This window comes from Lissotriton vulgaris, chromosome 10 (genome assembly GCF_964263255.1).
Source record: "Lissotriton vulgaris chromosome 10, aLisVul1.2, whole genome shotgun sequence".
NCBI lineage: Eukaryota > Metazoa > Chordata > Amphibia > Caudata > Salamandridae > Lissotriton > Lissotriton vulgaris.
The window spans coordinates 181,053,576-181,079,574 of record NC_141698.1 but is presented as its reverse complement, the minus strand read 5'-3'; the positions used below and the strand labels follow the sequence as shown (position 1 = coordinate 181,079,574).

The 25,999-nt window shown below is 48.1% G+C and overlaps 1 protein-coding gene across 10 annotated transcripts in view; it reads right to left on the bottom strand.

Annotated features, from left to right (window-relative positions):
- Nucleotides 1–25,999, bottom strand: part of SREBF1 (sterol regulatory element binding transcription factor 1) — a 109,586-nt gene that overhangs the window by 41,719 nt on the left and 41,868 nt on the right. For 5 of the 10 annotated variants that reach the window (XM_086940842.1, XM_086940836.1, XM_086940843.1 and 2 more), the window contains exons 6-12: nucleotides 25,125–25,239; nucleotides 23,954–24,138; nucleotides 21,005–21,200; nucleotides 12,563–12,744; nucleotides 11,323–11,584; nucleotides 10,011–10,177; nucleotides 8,452–8,620 (exon numbers count right to left, since the gene is read on the bottom strand). In XM_086940842.1, the coding sequence (XP_086796968.1) occupies nucleotides 8,452–8,620; nucleotides 10,011–10,177; nucleotides 11,323–11,584; nucleotides 12,563–12,744; nucleotides 21,005–21,200; nucleotides 23,954–24,138; nucleotides 25,125–25,239 (1,276 nt within the window). Of the gene's footprint in view, nucleotides 1–8,451; nucleotides 8,621–10,010; nucleotides 10,178–11,322; nucleotides 11,585–12,562; nucleotides 12,748–21,004; nucleotides 21,201–23,953; nucleotides 24,139–25,124; nucleotides 25,240–25,999 lie in introns of all 10 variants that reach the window. The other 5 variants (XM_086940835.1, XM_086940840.1, XM_086940839.1 and 2 more) reach the window with 1 other exon arrangement.

Below are 25,999 nucleotides of genomic sequence, written 5' to 3'. Positions count from 1 at the left end.
CTCCTGTTCCCTTGAATCCAGCTCCTGTACTCCCTGTAATTAATAATATTCCTCCGGCACCCCCTCTTCCAGGGTTGCCCGCTCCTTTGCCTCTGCCTGCTCCGCTTATACCTGTTGCTTCACAAGCTACTTTGCCTGCTACCCCTACTCTTGCTGTTTCATCTGTTCTAACTACTACTCTACTCAAATCTTCTGCAAGCTATATGACTCCGCTTTCTGTTCGTAGAAGAATCACTGAATCTGTCACTAATATTCTATCTCCCTTTTACAAAACTCTAATTAGGAGCCCTGCCTCTGAATCTACTCAGAGACGTAGTCAGCTCCCTAGTACTGAAGAACGTGGAATATTAGATTCCACAGCCCTTAGATGGATTTAGAAAGTTGGAAGGTATGATGTACGAGATGTATTAGATACATTCATGCAATGGAATGAACCGACCCAGCGCTATGTGTTCGATGTAATGTGCTCCCTTTTGCGTGAGGATTGGGAGGAGGACGATTCTGAATCAGTTCCGGATGAGATAATTCACGTTCAGCAAAAATTTGCTGCAGGTATGATAGTAGGTCAGGATGTAAAAGAAGCGATGGAACTGATTCTAAGTTATGGGGCTGATTCCTCTCTCCGTTCACCAAGGGACCTAGAGAAACGTAGCGCAAAACAAGGTCGTCAATATCCTATGAGAGAGGTTCCGCCAATATGGCACGAAGCTATCCAAGCTGATGCGGTCCATGGTATTGCAGCCGCTCCAGCCCAATTCCAGAGAGTGTGGATACACATTCCGTGGAAACGAGCTGAAGTGTTAGCAGTAAAACAGGCCTTGCCAGATCCGCGTAAAAATCCAGCCGGATATTATAAAGAGCTGACTCAGACGGTTCAGGCTTGCGTAATGAATTTAGCAGACATCGACATGCTATTTGGCAATGTGGTGCCGCAACCTATTTGGGCTAAAATTCGTAATGAAAATCATCCAGTTGCCCTAGGTGGTGATTGGCCAGCCATAATAGCGGCAGATGGTCAACAGATTGGTGGTTCTAAACCCGAACCCCTAATTGCTAATTTACCTGGTAGGATAATTGATCTAATGAAAACATTGATGCCAGCATTGCGTGTAAATTGGGACAAATTGTCCGCATGTAAGCAAAAGAAAGACGAAAGCGTATCCGACTTCTTCACTAGATTCGAAGAAACTTTTGTAGATCATAGTGGTCAGGATATGAGCACGGAGGGAGGCCAAAGATTATTTGTTGATAAATTTGTGCACAATCTGTTACCAGAGCTTAGTAATAAATTAAAAGATTCTGAAAGTGCGTGGGCTGTCTCTACGACTGCGCAAATACTTGCAACTGCCCAGTACTATGAAAACAGGGATAAAGAAGAGAAAGAAAAATCAGAAAAGAAAACAAAAGATTTAAAAACTAAAGTCCTTTTGCAGCAGGCATATCCGCCTTGCACGAATCAGACAAACACACAGCAAGGGTCATACCAGAGGACCGACTATGGTTCCCAGAGACCACAATACCAATGGAATCAGTGTGCTTACTGCAAAAAGGAAGGTCATTATAAAAATGAGTGTCCAGTACTAGCACAAAATAATGCTGCTGCAGCTCAGAGAGGTCGTGGTGGTTCCACGCAAACGTCTAGAGGTCGGGGACGAGGTGCTATGCCTCCACAAACGAATGATCGCCCTTCTAATTATTTTGATCAGCGAAACGGACAATCTGCACAGCCAACTAGATCTCAACAGTATCACGTTGAGGATTACTGTGAAGTTAGTGAGGAATTTCAGCAAAATGAGTACTAGGACAGCCATGGACAAAGAGAGGGAGTAGTATCAGTTCCAGTAGATCAGAGTGGGCCTTATGTCGCAGTAGCTACATCAGGTGTAGTCGAACCGTTTCTGTTGGATACTGGTGCAGCAAAAAGTTCTATCATGCATGCGAAACTCCCTGGCGCACCTTTGTCCGGCTTAACAAACGTTTCAGTAGGTTTTTCAGGCGCCCCTGTTTACAACCCTGTTTCTGGTCCTTTGTCTATTTCCGTTGGGCCTCATCAATTGAAAGCACCCCTGATTTTGACGACCGGTTGTAATGAAAATCTGCTTGGTTTAGACTTGTTAAAACGCCTCTATGCGACTCTGTACTGTTCTCCGTCAGGAGTACAGCTTACATTGGGTAAGAGAATCATCTCCCCGATGTACTTGTCAATGGATGCGCTCCCACTGGAGCTGCGTTCTCTCCCTAATACTCTTTGGGCGACTGGTCCTAACGATGTAGGTCTTTTGGAAATTCCTCCTTATGTAATAACTTTGAAAGCAAATGTCAAATTCCCACGAATTCCACAATACAGGATTTCTAGTGAAGGCGAGCGTGCACTTTTATTGATAGTGCAAGATTTGATTGAGAAAGATGTAATAGAAAAAACTAGAGGAAATGTCTGTAACAGTCCTGTCTTGCCGATCTTGAAACGCACTGATCCTTCAAAACCTCCAGTGTACAGATTTGTAATTGACCTTAGAGAGGTTAACAAAATCGTAGTTCCACAGTTCCCTGTGGTTCCAGACATTACGGCATTGTTGACGCTGATTCCTGCCACAGCTACATGGTTTTCAGTGGTCGACTTGAAAAATGCCTTTTTCAGCATTCCAATAGCCGAGGAAAGCAGAGATATTTTCGGCTTCTCCCTAGGAGGTCGGAGTTTCAGGTTTAAACGTGCTCCACAAGGTTATTGTGAAAGCCCATCCATTTACAGTCAGGCATTAAAAAGTCAATTAGATTCTTTTGTACTTCCTTCTGGTTCTGCTTTGGTGCAATACGTGGATGACCTTCTAGTGGCTGCCGATGACAAGGAAACTTGCAAAGCAGCTACAATTTCCCTACTGCATCATTTGTCTGATTTAAATCACAAGGTGTCACCTTCCAAAATGCAATATTGTTGTCAAGAGGTGACCTACCTAGGTCATCTCTTGTCAAAGGAGGGAAGAAGGTTGACCCCAGAGAGAATAAAAGCAATTACGCAGATGAATGTTCCTAACACACAGAGAGAAGTGCGTGCGTTTTTAGGTATTACCTCATACTGTAGGCAATGGATCCCAAATTTTTCACTTTTGGCAAAACCATTGGTGGCCTTGACTGGAAAAGGTGTTCCGAGTCCGGTGCCATGGTCTGCCGAATGTCAGCAAAGCTTTTCTGAGCTACGAAATGCACTATGTTCAGCTCCGGTGTTGGGAACACCCGACTACAGTAAGCCATTTACACTCTATGTTCACGAGAGAGAAGGTTGTGCATTGAGTGTTCTGACACAACGATTTGGTGATAAACAACGTCCTTGTGCGTATTTTTCATCAACATTAGACCCGGTAGCCAGAGCGTTGCCAAGTTGCTTAAGAGCTACAGCAGCAGCTGCAGTGTCCATTCGACAATCTGCTGGTTTGGTCACGAACAATATGCTGGTGGTCATGGTTCCACATGCCGTGGATACACTCATGAACCGAACGAAGACTCAGCACCTCACCAGTGCTAGATTATCAGGCTACGAGCTGACACTGCTAGCGAGTCATATTCAGATTAAAAGATGCAATGTATTGAATCCAGCAACACTGTTGCCGACTAGCCAGGAGTCGAGTGATTCTGAACCACATGACTGTTGTTTTAGAACCGAGGAGGAGACAAAAGGACGGATTGATCTTAAAGACACTCCGTTATCAGACCCAGATGGCACGTTATATGTTGATGGGTCTTGTTTTAAAATTGGAAAATGGTGATGTGACAGCTGCTTATGCAGTAACGACTTTGAGTACGATTGTGGAGACTGCAAGAGTGAGTCAGAATTCTGCCCAAGCTGCAGAATTAATTGCATTGACTAGAGCGTGTGTTTTAGCTAAGGGAAAGAGAGTGCATGTGTTCACAGATAGCCAGTACGCGTTCGGCGTAGCACATAGTTTTGGCCGATTGTGGAAGGAAAGAGGTTTTATTACGTCCCATGGGACTAAGATCCAGCATGGTCAGCTAGTCAATGACTTGTTGGAATCTCTAACCTTACCAATGGAAGTTGCGATTGTGAAGTGCAGTGCTCATCGAGTAGTAAGAGGTGTTTTCAGCAAGGAAGACACCGCTGGTCAGGAAGCCGGAGACTTCTTCAAAGGTTTCCTTCCGTTCTGGGGGCCTATGGCCAATAGTAGAAATCTACGTCAGCTAACACGGGTAGTTGAATCTACTATTACAGAAACTGCTGGTGCCCTTAGTAACTTAACAGCTGAGCTTCAGGCGGATCGTCTCATGACATTACAGAACCGTATGGTTCTTGATGTAATACTTACAGATCAAGGTGGGGTATGCAGAATGATCCAATCGAGTTGCTGTGTTTATATTCCCAATAATGCTCCGACAGTGTATGAAGCGATCTCAAAGCTACACAAGATTTCCGACTCTATCCATGTAGACAAGGGAAACTGGTCGTTAATGGAATGGCTCGGGACTTTATTATCAGCGTGGGGATGGAAGGTTCTAATGGTCATTGGTATTATCTTAGTGTTCCTATTCTCGTGCTGTCTTATCATCCAGTGTGGCCCTGCCTTGTGTAGCCTTTGTGCTGCAACTTGCTTAAGGAAACCGCCTGTGTTGGGAGACAAAGTACGAGATAGAATAATGCTACAGCAACATATCACTGACCTAATGAACATCGAGATTGACTCTGACATAGAGTGAGTAATTGCCTATGTTAGGGCAAAAGGAGGCTCTGAGGTTCCGTGACGATTCGAACCCGTGTTTTCGACATCGTCGTAAACCCATAATTTTGGTACCAGTGAACCGTAAATGATCCATATAGTATATCCTGGTGTTTTCGCTATGCTATGAGCAAGAGCACTCCTGTTATGAGCACATTTCCGGTACACCGATGGCATCCATTTTAGATTATGGCATCCATCTTGTTTTCTTGCCCTCACATAGTCAATGGACATACAGTGACCTCTGATCAATTCATTACACTCAAAGGACACATAGGCTTTAGCCGACGATTCACCTTGTCGATGACACGTACACCTTAAGTCAGAAACGCTGTGGCCGCATGACTCGGCAGAAGCTGCCTCCTCTGCCCGAGGCCAGTCCTGCTATACTGGTTCTTGTGTACGTTGGCCTGATCATGATTAGGTGGCCGAAGTCGGTAGCCTTGCCCATTTACGACCCACAAACATCTCTTATCCTGTTTTTCTATCTTCTACACCTGGCTCTGCTCCTTTCCTTCTGGGCCTTTATTAGGGGGAGGTAACGAAATTTACGATGAGGCGGTCCGGCTCTTAAATGAGAAGATGACATGGGATTATGATCGAACAGTGGGAACCTCTCATTCGTAATGTTTGAACATCAGAGATTTGTTGACAATTCCTGTTTGACGCCAAATATTTATTGTTTAGGATACAAAGCTTAAAGAAATGTACTAGCACGTGAAGAATGTTGCCTGCAGCTAAAAATTCTGTATTTAAGGAGCAACTCACTTAGTGCAAATCGAACAGGCTCCTAGAATCTGCCTGTGTGTAGTTTCTGTGACTTCTGTATCCCTGCAGTAATAAACCTTTGGTCTCTGACGCCACCATCGAGAAGCCCGTGTTTCTGTTTATTTGTCCACCGAGACAGGTAGAACTCAGGGGTCTTCGGGTGTTGTCCCTGACACCTCTGGACCTTAGTTCGGTCCAGAACTCCAGGGTTGCCCAAAGAACGGGAGAGTAGAAGCACACCGCTGAGCCGCAGGCTGCAGAGACGTCAGACAAATACAAGTATGGCAACGTAGGACAAATCCACCATACCTGGGGGTCGGCAGGAGAGAAAAACTCCGCTCCGACACCGATGTTTAGATCTGAAAGTATCAGGCCCTTTAGACTATCTCTTGTAAGGCCTCCCTCCTGTCTCCCGGCAGGGGAACCACAAATCGGTGGAGAAACATCCCCACACAGGGGTCTTACCACAACGGCCCAGCAACAGCGGGCCACAGCATGCTGTCTGCATGCTACCACCCCTGTGACCAAGTCAGGAGTACGGTCGAAGCCAGAACCTCCTGGCAGGTGGTAGTGGACGAAAGTTAAGTACCGCCAACCAGTTAAGAGGAGGAGAGAGCCTCCCCGTACTCATGGAAGACGCCTCACTGGCATCAAGGCACGGGGGTTCGCAGACCGAGGTGCCAAAGGCCCCTGGGGTGGCGGGTGGGAGAGGGAATCGAGAGAATTCCGAAACATCCCCGGTGGTCACACCAGTGGTGGCAGAGCAGGAGTCGACCCAGACGCTGAGTAGGTATGCGAATACTCAAAACTAAGCAAAAGGACTAACGTCCCCCGCTTACACGTGGTAAGTAGCCACAGACTCCCCATCAGAAGGGTTCCTCGACGCTGATCAACTGCACGGCATCGTGAGTGGACGTTGCCGGGAACACAAAGTCCCCTCCTACGAAGAGAGGCTCACCACGGAGCGAGGCCTGGAACAAGACCCAGGCGTCAAGCGCCGGCAAGTATTCCGCGGCTGTAACCCATGACGTCGACCTCACTACGACGTCACCATCACTAAGACAGTGACTATCTCTACGACATTGCTGTACATCGACATCAAGCAGCACTGCACCGAGACGCCGAGCCATCCATAACGGTGACGTCTGGCCTAACGGAAGATAGCGGAGCCTAAGCGACCAACGCCCCAAAAGGAGCAATACTGCTCCTCTACATCGAGCCTCACTGCTCCATGACGTCGAGCATCACTGCTCCATGACGTCGAGCATCACTGCTCCATGACGTCTAGCATCACTGTTCCATGACGTCGAGCATCACTGCTCCAGGACGTCGAGCATCACTGCTCCATGACGTCGAGCATCATTGCTCCATGACGTCGAGGCACTCCATGACGTCGAGGCACTCCATGACGTCGAGGCACTCCATGACGTCGAGGCACTCCATGACGTCGAGGCACTCCATGACGTCGAGGCACTCCATGACGTCGAGGCACTCCATGACGTCGAGGCACTCCATGACGTCAAAGGCACTCCATGACGTCAAAGGCACTCCATGACGTCAAAGGCACTCCATGACGTCAAAGGCACTCCATGACGTCAAAGGCACTCCATGACGTCAAAGGCACTCCATGACGTCAAAGGCACTCCATGACGTCGAGGCACTCCATGACGTCGAGGCATTCCATGACGTCAAGGCACTCCATGACGTCCTCGACGCTGACCGGAACCACGTCATAGCTCAGACGTGCCCCTACTGGGGAGAACCCCAGAGGTCACAGCATGGGGACCGGTAAAGGACCTACCCTCTCCATACCCAGAGGCTGAAGATGCCTTCAAACTCCCCTGCTCCAAACCTGGGAGCCGAAGCCACATAGAAAAGAAGGTACAGAGAAGACAGGTGTCAAAAGACACAGGCAAACACAGAATATAAACCCTGTGAGCTTCAGCTTGGGTCTTTAATTCAGCTGCATACAAATCACTTGTCAGACAGAAATAGTACAAAGACAAGAAGACTGCAGAAATTCTGCCAAAAAAACACAGCAGAATGTAGATAAATGCCAAAGACGTCGAGTGAAGCTGCAAAAATCCAAAATTATCACAAAAATTGAATTAAAAAAACTCAAAAAAGAAGAGCTAATGCTCCAGGGTCCTGCTAGCAGGAGTTGGAAAAAAGAACTGAAAGTAAGAGGGACCTGCTGTGCATTCTGGGATACTGAGAGAGTTCTGGAAGGTTCTCTTAAAGGCACAGTATCCTGTTTTGAGCCACATAATGGCAGCCTATGGGGCTTGTCTGTCCATTCCTTCCTCTCTATCATTCCAGAGGGTTTTGCTGGAAAAGGAAAGTTTTTCTCTGTGGAGAAATCTGGACAGGCTGTGCTGTTGTGGATTTTTGGTGGAATTTCTAGTAGAAGTACTGGACAGGGTAGCCTGTGGATATAGGCTGCATTATCGGTCTTCAAATTCTCTCTTAAGTGTCTGTGCAGTTCTGCATTTTTTGACAATTTAAGAGATTATTTTTGATTGCTCCGGGGTCCGCGCACATGGGCGGGACTATTCACTAGATTATGACTATACACAGAGATCCCCTACTACAGAACAAGTATGTCCTTTCCTTGGTGTTCCAGACAGTCCTACGTGTGCCAGTGGCACCCTTCTTAGAGTATTTTTCAGACAGTCACCCATGTACCAGTGCGGCACTGTGTGTATTTCAGATAGTCAACCCTGTTTGAGGTGGTCACACTTGCTGTAGTGGTTTCCTACTTGTGAGTTCATTTAATACCAGGCATGTCCCTGTGTTTGTGTGTGTTTCTTCGCAAATGTGCCACAATGTCACTGATTTTGTGTGTTTTCAACAGTGACACATGTGCCAGTGTGTGCCTGACTTTGTAGTTCTTCCAGAAAGTCACACATGTCGACTTGTGCGTGCTTCACACAGTCACATATGAGCTTATGTGGCCTACCTGGGTTCCCCGCCGTGCTATAGATGCTGTCTCGCGGAGCACTCTTCACCGCCCAGTCTCCATCGACAAAGAAACGGTGCCCAAGAGGGTGGCAGAGCCACTGCATAGCCGGTGGGATGGTGCCGCTCTGGGAGAGGCAGACTTGACGGGCACTGCTCAAGAAGAAGCGCTGCAAAGAGAAAGGTTGGGTATGTCAACATAACAGAACATGTAATTGTAAACAGCAAGTTCGCCCATAGGCATCTTGGCACTGAATACCAGATGTTTATTGTTGCCCAACTCAATGGTACATCCCTTAAGCACACGCAAGAATCAGGAAAGAGGAAGAGAGGTCACCACTCATCACATGCAGGGAGTATAGTCAGTTCAGAAATGATCTGCTTGAACATCGGGGAATGAACTGCAGACTGTGGGGCAAGTAAAGAGACGACTGTAGACATTATTTAGTTGACTGAGGCAACAACATCAATGCATCTTTCGATCAATAAATGGTTTAGATGAGGCAGTCTTAAAGATATGTTCTTATATAGACTGGTTGCATTGCTGTGAGCTGGCTTGGTATTCAAAAACCCTAGGAAACCCATTCCCCTCTTGGGACACCTCCTATTGCACACACACATGGGTAGCAACAAGCCAGCCCTCAGTCTGACATTTTGCTGACATAGGCCCTGATTAGAAGTTGCATGGAGCTGAGCAGGTGGTAAATGGGAACAGGAGTTGTTCTCTGTGTGGGCGGCAGAGCAGGGATAGAGTTTTGAGGACTAGAGAAAAGACGGGGGAGCACTGCATTCTCCCTACTCGCTGTAGAAAGAGGGCAGAGAGGGACAGGACTGAGGCCTTCTGCGTTTGAGGGTAAAGCCTCAAGCGATTTTAGCGACAAGAATTTATGGATGGGGGGAATCAACACAAGAAATTGTCTCCATCCAAAAGGTAATCAGTCTATTGTTGGAAGTTATAAATAACTTTGGTAAATAAAAGGGGATGTAAGAAAAAATGTATTCTCCTAACACTATTATATATATATATTACACCCCAAAAAAGCAGACAATTTGTAAATACTGTTGCAGTTTATTATCTGTGTAGGTTAGGGTTATATGTGCATGCATTAGTTCAGGTCGGACAGTATAAGGTAGAGGAATTCTAGAATGGAATGTGAGGGGCTGGGAGAAGAAAGGCAGTACTTGATCTATGTTTGCTATGAAGGGTACTGTGCTGTTGTGAATAAAACTATCTTCTGGATGTAATACTTTTTTGTCATTGGATTGAACTTAACAACTACATCACTCAAAATTATATGGTAGCAATAACTTGCAGAATAAGTGAACTTTAAACATGGGAATTGGACCAAAATTCTCCTCACTTCAGTGGTTCTATTAGACTAAATTAGAAAGATACAAGTGATGGTTTTCCTGAGACGAAAGCAGCCACACAGAAAGTACACATGCTGTGTGTGTACAGCCAATGCCAGCCCCCGCACTGCTGCTCACTAGCCTTGACTTTAGACACACATGCACCAATCATACACAACCTTAAATGCTCAGTCTGCACTACGCACTCACAGCCAAGAAATGAAGCCTGCGATGAAGGCTGGTCTTGATCCGCAGAGCTGCCGCCACATATATTTCGGCAAGGGTCGCCACAGAGATGGTGTCGCCGGCGCACTCTGCCAGATTAACAGCACTCAGAGCCATGTTGATCGCAGACAGATCACGTCCAACATGCTTTCCTGCAGAATGAGAGGAAGGCTCAATGTGTGTCCATGAAATGTTATATGTCTCTTCCCCAGCACGGGGGGGGATCCCTATCTACCAAGAATCCCCTAACTGAAGACGTCGAGCATGCAATTACCAAATAATCAGACTTCTAAGGTTTCCTGCTTCTTTTTTCATTCATGCTACATTTCCCTATATTCAACAAATTGTGATGTTTCTAGTATTTTGCAAATAAGGGCACATAAATTGTTTTTTTTCCCAGGAATTACAGTTTATTTGGCCTTAAAAATATATAACAATAGGCCTTATTTATAACTTGACCAATGAAGGACATCCATAAAAGAGCAGTGGTGGTCCCATGTGCCCAATTGGAGTGTAATAAAACATAGTACATTCTAAATAGAGAAGACACACGTTTTGTTGACAGTTACTCATCCGCCCAACTTTAAATAAGGCCTGATGTTATGTTTTGGATATTTGAGTTGTGCTAAAACCCTTGCTGGTTTACATTGTGTGGTGCAGTGTGCATGTGGGCTCAAGTATGTGTGTACATGTAAGCGCATGTGTCTGCCCACATGTCAACGCTTGCAGCGTAATCCACTACTGAATTTGGTGCTGAGCTAATAGGACTCTACCATATTTAGGAAACGTAAACAGACTGTGGGTTGACAGGACACCATGATTACACACATGGACAGTGGCGGCTCCATGAGGGAGTGCTGCAGGCGGTGAGGCGGGGCGGGGGATGGGCAGGGTGGGGGGTAGGAAACTCCGCCATAAGACTGAACCGAGTTAAGTACATAAATAAATAAAACAAATTACATTGCGCGCACTGCAACCCAATCTGCGGTGCAGCGGGCGCAATGTAATTTGTTTTATTTATTTATGTACTTAACTCGGTTCGGACATATGCCAGAGTTTACTACCCCCCCACTGTGTCCCTCCCCCGCCCTGCCCTGCTCCGCCCCGCAGCACTCCCTCACGGAGCCGTCACTGCTCATGGAACTTAAAGTACATTCTGGGAGATTTAGAGGACGTTGTAGTCTCTTCGATTGAGCTGAAGTACCAGATTACAATGAGTAGTAAAATAAAAGCCCCGGAAAGAGTGTCATAGTAACATGGAGTTCAGTGATCAATACATGCCCACTTCTCTCGGTACCTGTCATGTGCAGCTGGTGCAGTTTGTGGTACACCAAGGCGGCATCCCTCGAGCTTTTGCGTACGTCATCCTTTAGCTCCTGGTCTCTCCGGAAGCCCCCGGCGCGTGCGGCCATCCAGCGTCCCACCCACAGCCGCTGCAGTACATGGCGGATCAGGTTCCACATAAGGCTGCAGCTCAGGTCCAAGTTGGATGTGGGAAGCGGGCGACCGAGGGCCCTCAGCGCAGTCCACAGGTTTTGGGAGGCCTGAGCAAAGTCACCCTGAAAGGGAAACAGTAACAATTCTTTACAACAACTGTGCTAAATGCTGAGAAATTCAATTGAGAGGCTTTTACTTTTTAAACACTGTTATAACCAAAGTGTCAATCCAGAGAAGGGAGGTATTTTCTGGTATGCTGTCCTCTTTATGTTAGATATGTTTCTGATACATCCTACACTGACTTTGGAGTTCATTTCCTTCTGTCGATATACATGTTCTGTAGACCTAGCTGTTTTGACGTATTATGTCATATAGTTATTCTTAAACACCCTTCTCCTAATTGGAGGAATCCTTTGGTACCTTTCCCCCCTATTGGGAAGTACCATCCTCCTCCTGTTGGAAGACAATGCCCTCCAACAGTTACCAAGTATCTTACTGTGTGCCATCCTCCTGTTAGGAACTAATTGTGGAACAACCCCTTCCCTCTGGAAGGTATATTAGGGTACAGGTTCCTCCTGTTGGGAGGTATCTAGTGGAAACCTGTTGTTCTGTTTGAAGACATATTCTGATACATTCTTCTCCTATTGGCAGGTGCGACCTTTCTAATATTCACTGTTCAGTTGGGTGGATTATTATGGTACCCATTAATCCCTTGTGAAGGTATATCGCAGTACACTTTCATCCTGTGGAGAAGTCTAATATGGTCCATGCTTCTCCTGCAGAGAGGTATAATATGGTACAACTTTTCCTGAAGGAAGGTATATTTTGGTGCACCCTGGCCTGTTGGGAGGAATGATATAGTACAGCTCCTATAGGGAGATTTATTCCGTTACGGCATTCTCCTATAGGCACGTATATGATGGTACACCTCCTCCTTTTAGAAGGTATAATGGGAACACCCTCATCCTTTTCAGATATATGTTGATATACCCATCATGTTGGCCGATATCATTATGGTACATGTACATACTAGCTTAGCGCGGCCCCTCATATCCCACATACGAGCCCCCGACTCCTACACCTATGGGCATGTTACTTACCCTAGCCAGGTCGAAGTCAGCCTGCTTGCGATGCCGCCAGAAAAGGACCGAGGACTCTGAGTGCAGCCGGGTGACAGGCTCGCCATACACAAACAGTCTGGCAAAGACACCCAGGATCAAAGCAACATTGATCAGCCACAGCAGCAGCGAGGACAGAAGCCAGTCCGACCACCCAAAGGATTCTGCTGAAGAAAGAAGCACAAACCACATCATTGGTTATTTTCAGGAGTCTCATTTCAGTCCCAGGAGTCCACTGGTGGGCACCTTGTAAGGAGGGGAGGCATGTGTTATAGTGGATTGATCCATTGTCCCAGTACTGGCACTATGCAGTCAGGAAAATGGGGCACAGGTACAGAGACACAGGTGCAGATAACAGAGGCGCAGACAGAGGTATCAAAGGTACAGACAGAGGTCAAGAAGCACCGAAAGAGGTAACGCAGGCACTGAGAGAGGTAACAGAGGCACTGAGAGAGGTAACAGAGGCACTGAGAGAGGCTGAAGGGGCAGAGAGAGGGGTAATAGAGGCACAGTTAGACGTGGCAGAGCCAGAGGTAACAAAGGCACAGACAAAGATAACAAAGGCTCAGACATAGATAACAGAGGCACAGACAGAGGTAAGGGAGGCAGAGGCCGATGTGGCAGAGCCAGAGCTAACAAAAGCACAGACAGGGAACGGAGGCACAGAAGCACCTGAGGGACTGACAGAGGTAACAGAGGCATAAACAACGGTACCTAAGGCAAAGCCTAAGGTACATGATGCACAGGCAGAAATACTGAGGCATAGACAGTGATGCGAGAGTCAGAGGTAAAGGAGGCACAGACAGAGGTACCCGAGGTACAGACAGAGGTAATGAAGGCACAGAAGTACCCAAAACAGAGACAGAGGTACCAGAGCCAAAGATAACTGAAGCACCAACAGAAGTATCTGGTAATGGTAAGACTTGCCCAGCTTTAAAAGCAAGACTTCTCACTTCCAACACTGGTAACTTATACAAAGCGAAGCCATTATTGGTTCAACATGACCGGTCTCATTCTGATTTATCAATCCCTCTGTAACCCCATTTCAATCCCTTTTCTAGGACTCTCAGCTCATTCGTATTTGTGTCCTCACACTGATCTGTGACCCTCTTCTGTCTCTTCTCCTGGTGTGTGTTTTCTCTTTCTCTTCTCATCCCATAGTCCTTCCTGGCACTCCCTCTGGCCACCCTGAGCCTGTCTCTTACCCCACTCTCTCTACCTACCTCAGTCCCTCTCCCCACCCCAGTATCTCTCCCTGCCTCAGCCACTCTCACTGTCTCTCTCCGCTGTCACACTTTCTACTCAGCTTCTCTGTCTTGCTTTCACAGAACCCTCTCTCATCTGCCCTGGTGGGACTGTCTTCTGCTCCACTCTATCTACTGGCTCCAGATGCCTCCCAGAGCTGCCCACATCCTGCGCCTTCCAGCTCAGCCAGGGTGAATGCTGAATTTCATGTGTAAAATGCTGCAATTAAGTTTAGCATGACTATCTCCCTTTTTGGATTACTCTAAGGTAACTGTGGAGAGGCTTGAGAGTTTCACAGTGACAGGACATCTACTAAGAGCAGCGGCTGTCCTGTCCACATCATTTAGAGTACACTCGAAAAAGGCAAGGGGATATTTGCCAACCTTTAAATCAGGTTCTAAGTTTGGTCCCATTCTGCTTAATCGGAAGAAGGCGGGGATACAAGTGGTGCCTCTGCATCTACAACATGCTCTCAGGTATGTTAGACGGTTGTATGACACAACCACGCATGATTTTTTATGCGTTCCTTAACGACGCTGGCAGAACAACTAATGCGTCTGAACCACACATTCCATTTACAATGACTTGCCTTAGTGGGGTGCTGGACTTTGTAATAGTTTAATTTACTATTCCAACTCCAGTCACCGTAATTGCAAATGCTACTTACCAGTATGCATCTGTTCTTGGCATGTAGGGCTGCTGACATTCATATCTGTGCATAGATCGCCACCTAGTGTTGGGTCCGGATGATTGCACATTGTTGTCCTGGAAGAGTCTTCGAAGTATCACGAGATAGGTGGCTCCTCCCCTGGACTACAGTGCGCATGGGCATCGCCTCCATCCCCAGATTGTTTTTAGCCATTGGCAGAGATGGAGTGAAGAATGTGAGTGATGACCATGCTATGAGCATATGTATGTATATGATAAAAATCTGCAGCTGCTACAGGCGCCGGGGAGGAGGGTGGGTGATATGAATGTCAGCAGCCCTACATGCCAAGAACAGATGCATACTGGTAAGTAGCATTTGCAGTTCGAGGCATGTGGGCTGCTGAATTCATATCTGTGCATAGAATACATAGCAGTCCCTCCATTAACGGCGGCCGCCCGTGCCAGCTGCAGCAGTCTGAAAAAGCGTTTTTAGAACAGCCTGACCAACAGCTGCCTGCTGTTTGGAATGTACGTCTACGCAGTAGTGTTTAGTGAAAGTATGTGTGGTAGACCATGTGGCTGCTCTACAGATATCTTCTAAGGGAATGTTACCTAGGAAAGCCATAGAGGCCCCCAACTTCCTGGTGGAGTGGGCCCTCGGTGGGATAGTGAGAGTGCGTTTAGCTTTAGCGTAACAGATCTGGATGCACTTTACTATCCACCTAGCAATCCCCGCTTTGGAGATTGCGTTTCCCTTGTGGTGAGTAGCAAAAGCAACAAAAAGTTGTTTGGTTTTGCGGAAATCTTTTGTCCTGTCTACATAATACATCAAGGCCCTCTTAACATCAAGGGTGTGGAGCATGCGCTCCGCCAGCGTCTCTGGGTTTTGGAAAACACTGGCAATTCGATCGTCTGGTTAATGTGGAATTGTGATACCACCTTGGGCAGGAATTTAGGGTTAGTGCGGAGCACCACCCTGTTAGCATGTACCTGGAAGAAAGGTTCTTGGATGGTGAGCGCCTGCAGCTCGCTAACCCTCCTAAGCGATGTAATCGCTACTAAGAACGCAACCTTCCAAGTCAGAAACTGAAGCTCACAAGAGTGCAGTGGCTCAAAGGGAGGACCCATCAGCCTTGTAAGAACCACATTGAGGTTCCATTCTGGAGCTGGTGGGGTCCTTGGTGGAATGACCCTTTTGAGTCCTTCCAGAAAGGCCTTGATAGCAGGGACCTTAAAGAGTGACAGGTGCTGCCTATTCTGGAGGTATGCTGCCATAGCAGACAGGTGAATACGGATGGAAGAGTACGCTAAATTGCATTGATACAGGTGGAAAAGGTAACAGATGATATTCTGAATGGAAGCATCTAGCGGGTCAATATCGTGGTTAGCACAGTAGATGACAAACCTCTTCCATTTAGCCGCATAACAAGCTCTAGTAGTGGGCTTCCTTGCCTCCCGAATGATGTCCATACAATCGGGGGGAAGATTGAGGTAGCCAAACTCTAGGACTTCAGGAGCCAGATCGCCAGGTTGAGCTGTTGCGGATCTGGGTGCTGAATGTCGCCATGGCTCTGCGTCAGAAGGCTGGGAGTGAGATGAAGCCTCTGATGCGGTACCACGGAGAGTTCCAGAAACATGGTGTACCATGGTTGGCGAGCCCACGTCGGAGCAACCAGGATGAGCGTCATCGAGTGCTGCCGGAGCTTGCGTGCCACCAGCGGTATCAGAGGTGCTGGGGGAAAAGCGTACGCAAATCTGCCTGACCAGTTCATCCACATCGCATTGCCCTGTGATTGCGGGTGTGGGAACCTGGCGGCGAAGTTTCGGCATTTTGCGTTCTCCTTTGTGGCAAATAGGTCTATCTCTGGATGACCCCACCTTTGGAAGTACGGTTGGAGTACTGATGGATGTATCTCCCACTCGTGCATCTGATGGCTGTGCCTGCTGAGCAGATCCGCCATTTGATTGTCCTTGCCCGGGAGATGCTCCGCCATGAGGAAGATGTTCCTCTGAATGGCCCACTTCCACATGCTCTGAGCCAGATGAGACAGCTGTGGAGAGTGTGTGCCTCCCTGCTTCTGGATGTAGTACATGGCCGTCATGTTGTCCGTCCGGATCAACACGACCTTGTTGCACAGATGTACTTTGAACGCCTTTAAGGCCATGAAGATTGCCATCAGTTCCAACACATTGATGTGCATCTTCCTTTGCTGTAGTGTCCATAGTCCCTGCACCGTGTAGTGGAGTACATGCGCTCCCCAACCCTGGAGAGAAGCGTCCGTTGTCAGGACAATCTGTGGGACAGGCTCTTGGAATGGTCGGCCTTTGCAAAGGTTTTGTGGATTCCACCAATGCAGAGAGTTGTATGCCCGACCGTTCACCAACACTAGGTCTGTCAGTTGCCCACGAGCCTGAGTCCACTGACGTGCTAGGCACTCCTGAAGCGGACGCATGTGTAGTCTCGCGTGCGGGACAATGGAGATGCAGGAGGCCATCATGCCTATCAACTGCATGAACACCTTCGCTGGAAGCGAGTGCTGGGGTCTGAATCGTTGGATCAGCGCCTGGATACTGGCGATTCTCACTGAATTTGGCTGCGCAGTGGCTGCCAGAGTGTTGATTGTCGCGCCCAGATACTGTCGCACGTGGGCGGGCTGGAGATGAGACTTGGGGTAGTTCAGAGAGAAACCCAGATCGTGCAGGAGATGAATGGTGCGTGACACATGGTCTACGCACTGTCGTTCCGTCCTTGCCTGAATGAGCCAGTCGTCCAGATAAGGAAAGACGTGGACGTGCTGGCGACGGAGATGCGCCGCCACAGTCGCTAGGCACTTCGTGAATACCCTTGGTGCCGTGGTGACCCCGAACGGCAGGACCTTGAACTGGTAATGCTGGTCTAAGATCGTGAATCTGAGATACTTTCTGTGGGAAGGATGCAGGGGGATATGAAAATAGGCATCTTTCAGATCCAGCGTAGCCAGAAAATCCCCTTGCTGAAGCAGGGGAAGCACTTGTTGCAACGTGAGCATATGGAAGTGCTCCGAGAGTATGTACCAGTTTAGGGGCCTGAGGTCCAGGATGGGCCTGAGGGATCCGTCCTTCTTGGGAATCAGGAAATACAGGGAGTAAACCCCTGTTCCCCGCTCTTGCAAAGGAACGAGCTCTATTGCCCCTTTTTGCAGCATGACTAGAACTTCCTGCTGCAACAAGGTCAAATGCTCGCCTGACATAGGACGGCTTCTTGGGGGTATGTCCGGCGGAATGGAAGTAAGCTCTAGACAGTACCCGTACTGGATAAGGGACCTCACCCACCTGTCCGTGGTGATGTTCTTCCACGCCGGCAGGAACTGCTGGAGTCTCCCCCCAACCGGTGTTGTATGGTCGGGGGGCAGTGACAAGACGTCACTGCTTGTTGGTGGTGGTGGACCTGGAGCTATTGTTTCCACGTCCCCTGCCCTTGACATTATTGCCTCTGTAACCACCTCTACCCTTGTTGTTGTACGTGGTCTGGGTGTTACTTTTGTAATACTGCGAGGATTGGGATGCCTGCCCCCTTGTGGTGCCTCTGGAGTTTGAGCGGCGAAAGGAACCACTCCGAAACTGCTGACTTTGTAAAGCCCCCATTGATTTGGCAGTTTCCGTATCTTTTTTTCATTTTTTCCAGGGTGGCATCCACCTCAGGTCCAAACAGGTGGTCAGGATTCACTGTTTGATTCAGTATCGTAGTTTGGATGTCGGGATTGAACCCTGAAATCCGAAGCCAGGCATGGCGTCTAAGCAACACACTGGTGTTGATAGCCCTGGAGGCTTTTTCTGCCACGTCTAATGCACATTTGATGGATGCATTTGTAATGAGTTTGCCTTCCTGGATCAGCATCTCCCCTGCCTCCTTGTATTGGTCAGGTAAGTGTTGCAGTATGGCCTCTAAGGTGTCATAATGGGCCCTATCATAACGTGCAAGCAGGGCTTGGGTGTTAGAAATTCTCCAGATATTAGCTGCCTGTGCAGCAATCCGTTTGCCTGAGGCCTCGAAGACCTTGGACTCTTTGTCTGGGGGAGGAGCGTCACCAGTAGTCTGAGAGTTCGCCCTCTTCCGAGCGTTGGAAACAACCAAGGAGTCTAATGGCAAGTGTCCCTTGATATAGGTAGGATCCGTCGGCGCCGCCTTATATTTCCTGTCGATTCGAGGGTTGACCACACGCGCCCGTGTGGGCTCCCTGAAGACTTCCGTTGCATGTTTAGGCACACCTTTGAGCATCGGCAGCGTTTTGACTGTCTTCTCAGCCACAGAGAAGGTGTCGAATAAGAAGTCCACATCCACGGGGTCCGAGTGCAGCTCGACGTCGTGGTTCGCCGCAGCTCGCTCGATCAGAGCATTAAAGGCTGCCGAGTCCTCCGTCGGGGACGTCTTGGCCGCAAAGAGTTGCGTGTCCTGACCCGATTGCGGGTCCTCCGTGTCGCCTCCGGCGGACCAAGGGGCACGCTCCTCCTCCGGATCCGAGTACGCCGGATAGGTGTACTCGGCATCGTCTTCGTCCACATCGGCTGCGGGGGAATGCGTTGGCGAGAGTCCCAGGGCCTGTGGGGACACAGGTTCCACCAGAGTCGAAGAGTCCCTTTTGTTTTTGAGAGGGATCTTGAAATGCTCCAACGCCGGCTCCGTCGTGATCTTCCTCTTGAGGAGAGACAGTTTTCCGGTGTTGGCGTCGATGATTACCTCACGACGTTCTTCCTCAGCAAGCGGCTGGAGCCGAAGCTTCGACGCCACCAAGGTAGCTTTCGGCGTCAATACCTCCTTCGAGTGTCCGCCCTGTGTCGACGCGAAGGCCTTCGGCGCCGTCTTGGGTGGTAGGGTGAAACGAATAGGCGTTTGCCCCTTCGCAGGCTTAGGTGGGAGCTTAGGCGCCACAGCGTCCTGAGCGGGAACCACACTGTCCTTTCGGATCCGCTGCAGGGATTCCGTTACCTTCATCGTCAAGGCCGGAGAGGGCTTGACCGGTCCGACCGACCCCCCGTCGTCGAGAGCCTGATCGCCGGCAGCCACCTTCTTCGGAGCCGACGCCCCATGGCCATGAGCGTCGTCGCCCTGCCGCTTCCTCGGAGCCTTTTTCGGGTCCGCGACCCCTTTCGAAGCCGACGCAGACGCGTCGGACGATTTCGCCTTCGGCACCGACCCCGAGGGCTTCGGGTCGGCCATTTTGGCGTGGCTCTTAGAGTCGGCCATTTTGACTTTCTTGGAAGTTGACGCCTCCAGAACCTTCTTGACCATCTCAACTTTCGCTTTCGGTTTCGCATCCGAGGGTGCAGGACCAGTCGGCTTCACTTTCGTTTTCTTCGAAGTAAGCGATGGTTCACAAATGTCCGTGACCGGGCCCAAAGGCGGGGACGTAGGACTCATAGTTAGATCTTGGGTAAGGCCCGAAGGCGATCCCTCGACCTGGGCCGTATGAAGGGGACTAACCCCTGAGTCTGTTTGGGGATGCTCCTCCTCCGAGCTATCTCCCATCGTGGTAAAAGTCTGATCGTCGTCCCCTACCTCGTCGGTGACTTCGGCAAAGTTCTCCTCACCCGCGTCGTAGGTCTCCTCTTCGGATGCGGGATTAGAGTCCGAACCTTGCACGTCGTCTTCGTCCTCGACAGATTCTTGAAAAATGTCATCTGGTGGGGGCGCCGCAGCTGATAACTTAGCCTGGAGCCTATGGGCTCGACGAATCTTTAAAGTCTTCTTGCTCCGGAACTTCGAGCACGCCATGCAGGCGTCTTCGCGGTGATCCGGTGACAAGCAGGTATTGCACACCGGGTGCACATCGAGGTGTGAGTATTTAGAGTTACACACCGGGCACTTCTTAAACGGAGTCCGCTCCATAGCAAGAGTGTAGTGTAGGCCCGTCCGCGCCGAAAGCACGTGGAAGGGCAGCAAGAGATTGGGGCTGAGAGTCAGAAAGAAACCCGAACGCAACTATACCGACGCCCAGCCTAAAGACCTTTTGGTCTCGAGTAGAAGTTGAACAACTATCGGTTCCGACAGAGGGAACCGAAACACATCCGAACCCAATGGCGGAAAAAAACTATCTGGGGATGGAGGCGATGCCCATGCGCACTGTAGTCCAGGGGAGGAGCCACCTATCTCGTGATACTTCGAAGACTCTTCCAGGACAACAATGTGCAATCATCCGGACCCAACACTAGGTGGCGATCTATGCACAGATATGAATTCAGCAGCCCACATGCCTCGAACAGTAGGGAAAGAGTTGGACTTTTAAGTCCAATGCCACTTGACCTAATGCACGTCGTTGTAACAACTTGCGTTGTATATGTAATGCGTGGTTCAGACACATTTAGTTATTCTGCCCGTGTTGCAAAGGCAACACATTGTTCGGCAGTGGTTGTATTTGCAGTTTCCCATGTTAGACAGTTCACACATGTCCCCGGGCATCCGCCAATACATAAACAGAGGTCTGATACCCCTAGGGGACTGCATCAGTCTACATGAAACCAAATAAACAAATGAATGAATAAGTGCCTTGTTACCTGTAGTGTCCAAGCCAAGCATGCTCCTGCTCGCGCCATGATAGTCTGCACTGCCTGCTGAGCCCCAGCTGGTGATGCTCCCAAAGAGGAAGGACAGGGGGTTGAAGGAGAGACACAGGAACATAAAAGCGCACAGTGCCATCCGCGAGCGGTCCAACATTCCGAGACTGGTGGGAGATGGCATCTCCTGCTTCACCTTGAAATTGAGAGAAGGGATTGGGGTTATGACAGATCTTGACAGAAAAGAGAACAACTCTACCAGAAGTTAGGGATCGTAGGGAACACACGCACCACCAAAACATATGCCTCCATTAAATAGTTTGACAAATGACAAAATACTGTAAAAACTACGCCTACTGGGGGTATAGATTCCAGGCCCCTATGTAGTGCACGTCACTATGAATCAGTGAGCACAAGTACCCTCTTGGTTGTTATGGTAGTGGATGGTGACAGATGGTATGGTTTCCTGACCTTTCTTTGCTACCTCCACCCACCCAAGAGTCACGTTGGAAAAAAGTAAAGCAACCTCGATAGCAAACTGGCAACTAGCTAAAAGAGCAAGCATGGCAAACCAGGATTTTCCATCACACCATAGGGGTCCTCTGCTTATAGGCACTTAAGCAGGTAGGCTACTACACACAGTTTAAGATAAAGAGAAAAAAGTGTATCTGACCTACATAGATGATCTATTTGGGTGGTCTGGAGAGAAAATGGGCACGTTCTCCTCTACAGAGAGGCTCCACGGGGAATATGCCAGGTCTCGTCCAGAGAACACCAACCTGGAGACACCATTTAGAGGACAGCAGGTCTGGTCCTACTCTCCTATTTAAACCATTGATGTAATTGAACTGATGTGTGACTGAGGAGTCTAACCTGGGGAACTACAGTTTTAAGGTTTGTAGTCTGCGCGGTTGTTGATGAAGTGCGAAATACTGGAATGGACTGATTGAAGCGCAAGTGAATTAGTAATTTGACTACTTTGTGTTTGAGATGTTAAAAGCTGCGGCTGGAGAGACCAAATACCAGCTCCTGATGTGGCAGGTTAGAGGCAACTTACCTGCAAACGTAAAGCAAAATAAAGGGGCTACTTTCATAGTACCATCTACATTGGCGACGAGGCCAAGATCCATTCCTAACCCATTGGTTTCTATAAGGTCCCGCGCAGATGTATATAAGAAAAGTCTTCTTTATTTAAGATTAAGAGTAAAGATTAATATAGATTCTACATGCCACGCCACAAGAAGCAGTCTCCTCTGCCCTCTGACACAAATTACTTGGTCACAGGGAGCCTCACAAAACCTAAACATCAGCACTAACTCCCATGGACATGTCTGGACAATTGAGGCAGGCCTAGCGCAGCTCTCATGTTTAAAGGACAGAGCTAGGAAACAAGCATACCAACCCACATGTATAGCACAGGGCACCTCTGATGGAGCCCTCCTGGACAGAGATATGTGTGGAAAATAGGAGCAGTATAGTGCAGAGTACCGTAACCTGGAGGCTATGGCTTGAGGACAGGAGTAAATCTGAGGCAATTACCATGTAGAAAGAACACATCCAGGAAATGAGCAGATCTGTACTGAGACCCCTAACCCAAGTGAGATATCGAGAGGACAAGGTAATTGTGGTGCAGCAGATATAAAATAAAAGAAGAACAAGGGGAAATTGAGATGTTCTTACACAGGGCATATTTAGAAACCATGGCCAGGCCTGGTGCACAGCTAAAAGAGCCCTGGGCAGGCCTTGTGACAAGAACAAGAGCCCCCAGGAGCTTTCTGGAGGGCGGGGTCGCTCTAATTCCGCTCATTAGGATACATACAGGTCGCGCTAGGTCAAAACTGGAAATACTGTGTTTCAAGTTTTTTCAAGCTTGTATGGTAGCATTTTCAGATGGGTCAATTACATGATGTACCATTGACAGAAATTATGCCTAATTTGCCTTATTTTACAGCATCACATGTCCTTCAAAAGAAGCTTTCGAGTGCAAAGTGGGACTAAACACTACACAATCTCCAAAGACATGGCCCCCAGCGTTTCTCGGTCCAGAAGGCGCCTTGGTTCTTCACTAACAGGCAAGTGCTGCGTTTCTCGGTCCAGAAGGCGCCTTGGTTCTTCACTAACAGGCAAGTGCTGCGTTTCTCGGTCCAGAAGGCGCCTTGGTTCTTCACTAACAGGCAAGTGCTGCGTTTCTCGGTACAGAAGGCGCCTTGGTTCTTCACTAACAGGAAAGTGCTGCTCAGTGGCCTAATGTACAGTGCTCACAGAAAAATAGCTTTCCAACAAAACATGCAAAAATATAAATAAGTGGCAACACAGGGCTTTCAAACAGTCCTCAATATGTGCTCACTAGGAGTATTTTGGGATCTGAATGTTATTTGCATTTTGTATGGGATGGGATGCGCGAATGCTGAATTTTAATTAGTCCCTTTCCCGCAACTTCAAAATGGCCCAGCTCATACCGCCCTATATATAGTCATAGTAGCTGCTCTTTTAAAAGTCCCAATGGGCTGTGACACTTGACACTGTTCTACCTCTACCCCAAGTTTTCCACACAGTGAAGCAATTTTTTAACACCTTTTGTTTTTTAGATCTGGCATGGAGATACGTGCAAATGTAATACCTCACTTATAATGTATGTCTGCAATTAATGTAGCAAAGAGAAGTTGTTTTTTTAAGTGTCATGTATTAATTGCTGTATTTTGTAACAGCCAGGGTTTTCTAACACCAACTTGGACGTTTTAACTTGTTCTTATCAAATTAGTGTGGACATCAGATGGTCTTTCAACTTAATAAAAAGTAAACAAATAAATAAATAATGGTAGTTGTAAATTCACGACAAATTTTGTAATGCAATTTCACCAGCACAGCGTATGCAAGAACAGACACCAAAATCAAAGTAAAGATGCAAGCATGTAACAGTCAATGCAAGAGCCTTGGGCTTACACCCACCTTAGCATCCTCGAAGAAGGGGCTCTCCGGTTCAGAGTCGCTGCTGCACTGGGACACCGGACTGCCATTGGATGGGGAACCGATGTCCGATGGCGGAGGGGTCAGCACGTCCATCATTTCAGATTTGATGCCCTCTGCTAGGTCCACGCTGCCAACGCCGGATGCAACCAGATCTTTCAACGACTCTGCAAGAGGAGGAAGAAAGTGTCGAAAACAAGGGTTAAACAACAAAACCAAGATGGCCGCTGCCATCTGCTGATCTAATGCTCCTCGTCGCCCCTCCTATAAAAACAAATCTCTGGGCTGCAGGGGGCTTTCGGTCATTGGACTCAAACTCTGCAACAAACTTCCGGTTAAGCTCCGCAAATACTAATCTTGTTGGCTTTTTCGCAAAGCTTTAAAAACATGGCTTTTTTGCTAACTTTTCTTTGTGATCAACGAATTGTTTTTTGGGCTTATGTAAAATACTAACACTGTGGCACATTAGATCTTTCAATTGGATCATGCTAATGTGTTCCCTTAGTGCTACAGGAAACCTACATGGAAACGTAGCTTAAGAAAGAATAAAACCTGTATTGCCCATCTGCCGCCTCTGCAACAGCACTGACTTTACATGCTTCAGCTTATTCTGTACTCGTGTATTGCACGGTGCTCCTCTGCAGTCACACCACTGCCAAGCTGGCAAAGCTGGTACACTGTACCAATGAGTACAATGTTCTACCACATACTGAAATGCACGTTGTGCAATGCATTTTTGAGTGGCGTCAAGGCTGCATGACAACAGACCCTCACTCTAGATGAGTGACACTTGGAAGCTCTACAGTGAGTGGCTTGGCATCCGAGTCAGGTTGCAATGTACCACTGACCTTCCATGCGAGAGATGAATATGGCATAGGGCACATAGTTATGAACTCGGCCACAGGCAGCCCCTGGTGATTATGAGAAACCAACTACGGTGCTGTGGTTCACCACCTGAGTGAAGCCCGAGTTACTCACTGGCATGCAAAAGGTGAAAAGAGATCTGCAGAAGCATGTTGCACAAGGGACGCAAGAAGAGTCATTATGTACAGCATCCAGCGAACTGAAAATGGTGGCATATTCGCTGAAAGTTAGCAGCTCTGATTGTTCTGAGGGCTGCAACCCAATACACCTGCCCTGTGTCACTACTTACTGTTCTTCTGAGCAGCCATCTTTAGTGCCATGTTCTCCTGTTTCAGCTTCTGATTGGTCTGCTGCAGGTAGCGGATGTAGTCAATGGCCTTTTTCAGTATTGACGACTTGTTCAGCTGTTGATGCAATAACACAAATTGTTTTAAGCCAGTCGTGTCCATGGCGCTGGAGTTTGAGCAGATGCGTTCCTAGCTAGCTGTATACGCAAGTTAGCATGGGGTCTCTGGCCTACAGCTACAAGCGCTAACCATCACTTGCTGTGCAAACAAATATCTGCTGTAGAAACTGCCATGCTTATTTTCTTTCCTGCACTTTATCATCAGGTGCAATCCCTGCAACTGTGTGCCTTCCCCATCTATTAACTGCAAACCTACACACTGCTCTCAATCCCTACGAACTATCTCCCTCTCCTTCACCCTCTGCAGATCTAGATAAACATGCGGGTCCTGTGTCATCGTCTATCCATCCATCTCTCATCCTGTGCCCCCGTCCGCATGCACCAGCCCTGCTGGTCCAGTAACATAACGTTATTATACCCCATTTAATAACAGCTTCCCCTCCACCATCTCTGCATTTCCCTATTCTTAGTCCAACCCTGCCATTCAACTACTCTGCCGCCATCTATCCCACTATATTAATTCCTCCTCCTGCGCCATCGGTTATTAAGGAATAGGCCCTGTTTTCCTTCGATCAGATTCTGTATCGTAACTGCCCATCCCATCCGTTCCCCCACTGGAAGCCATTCCTTTGGTATGCAGATGTTTTACTGTTAATCCTGTTCTCTCGCTTTAAGTCCGCTAGGCCCACTTTTTTACGGTTCTGTATCACCTTCTATTGTTTTAATCCTATAGTCTCTAGTCTATCCGTACCTGTCGT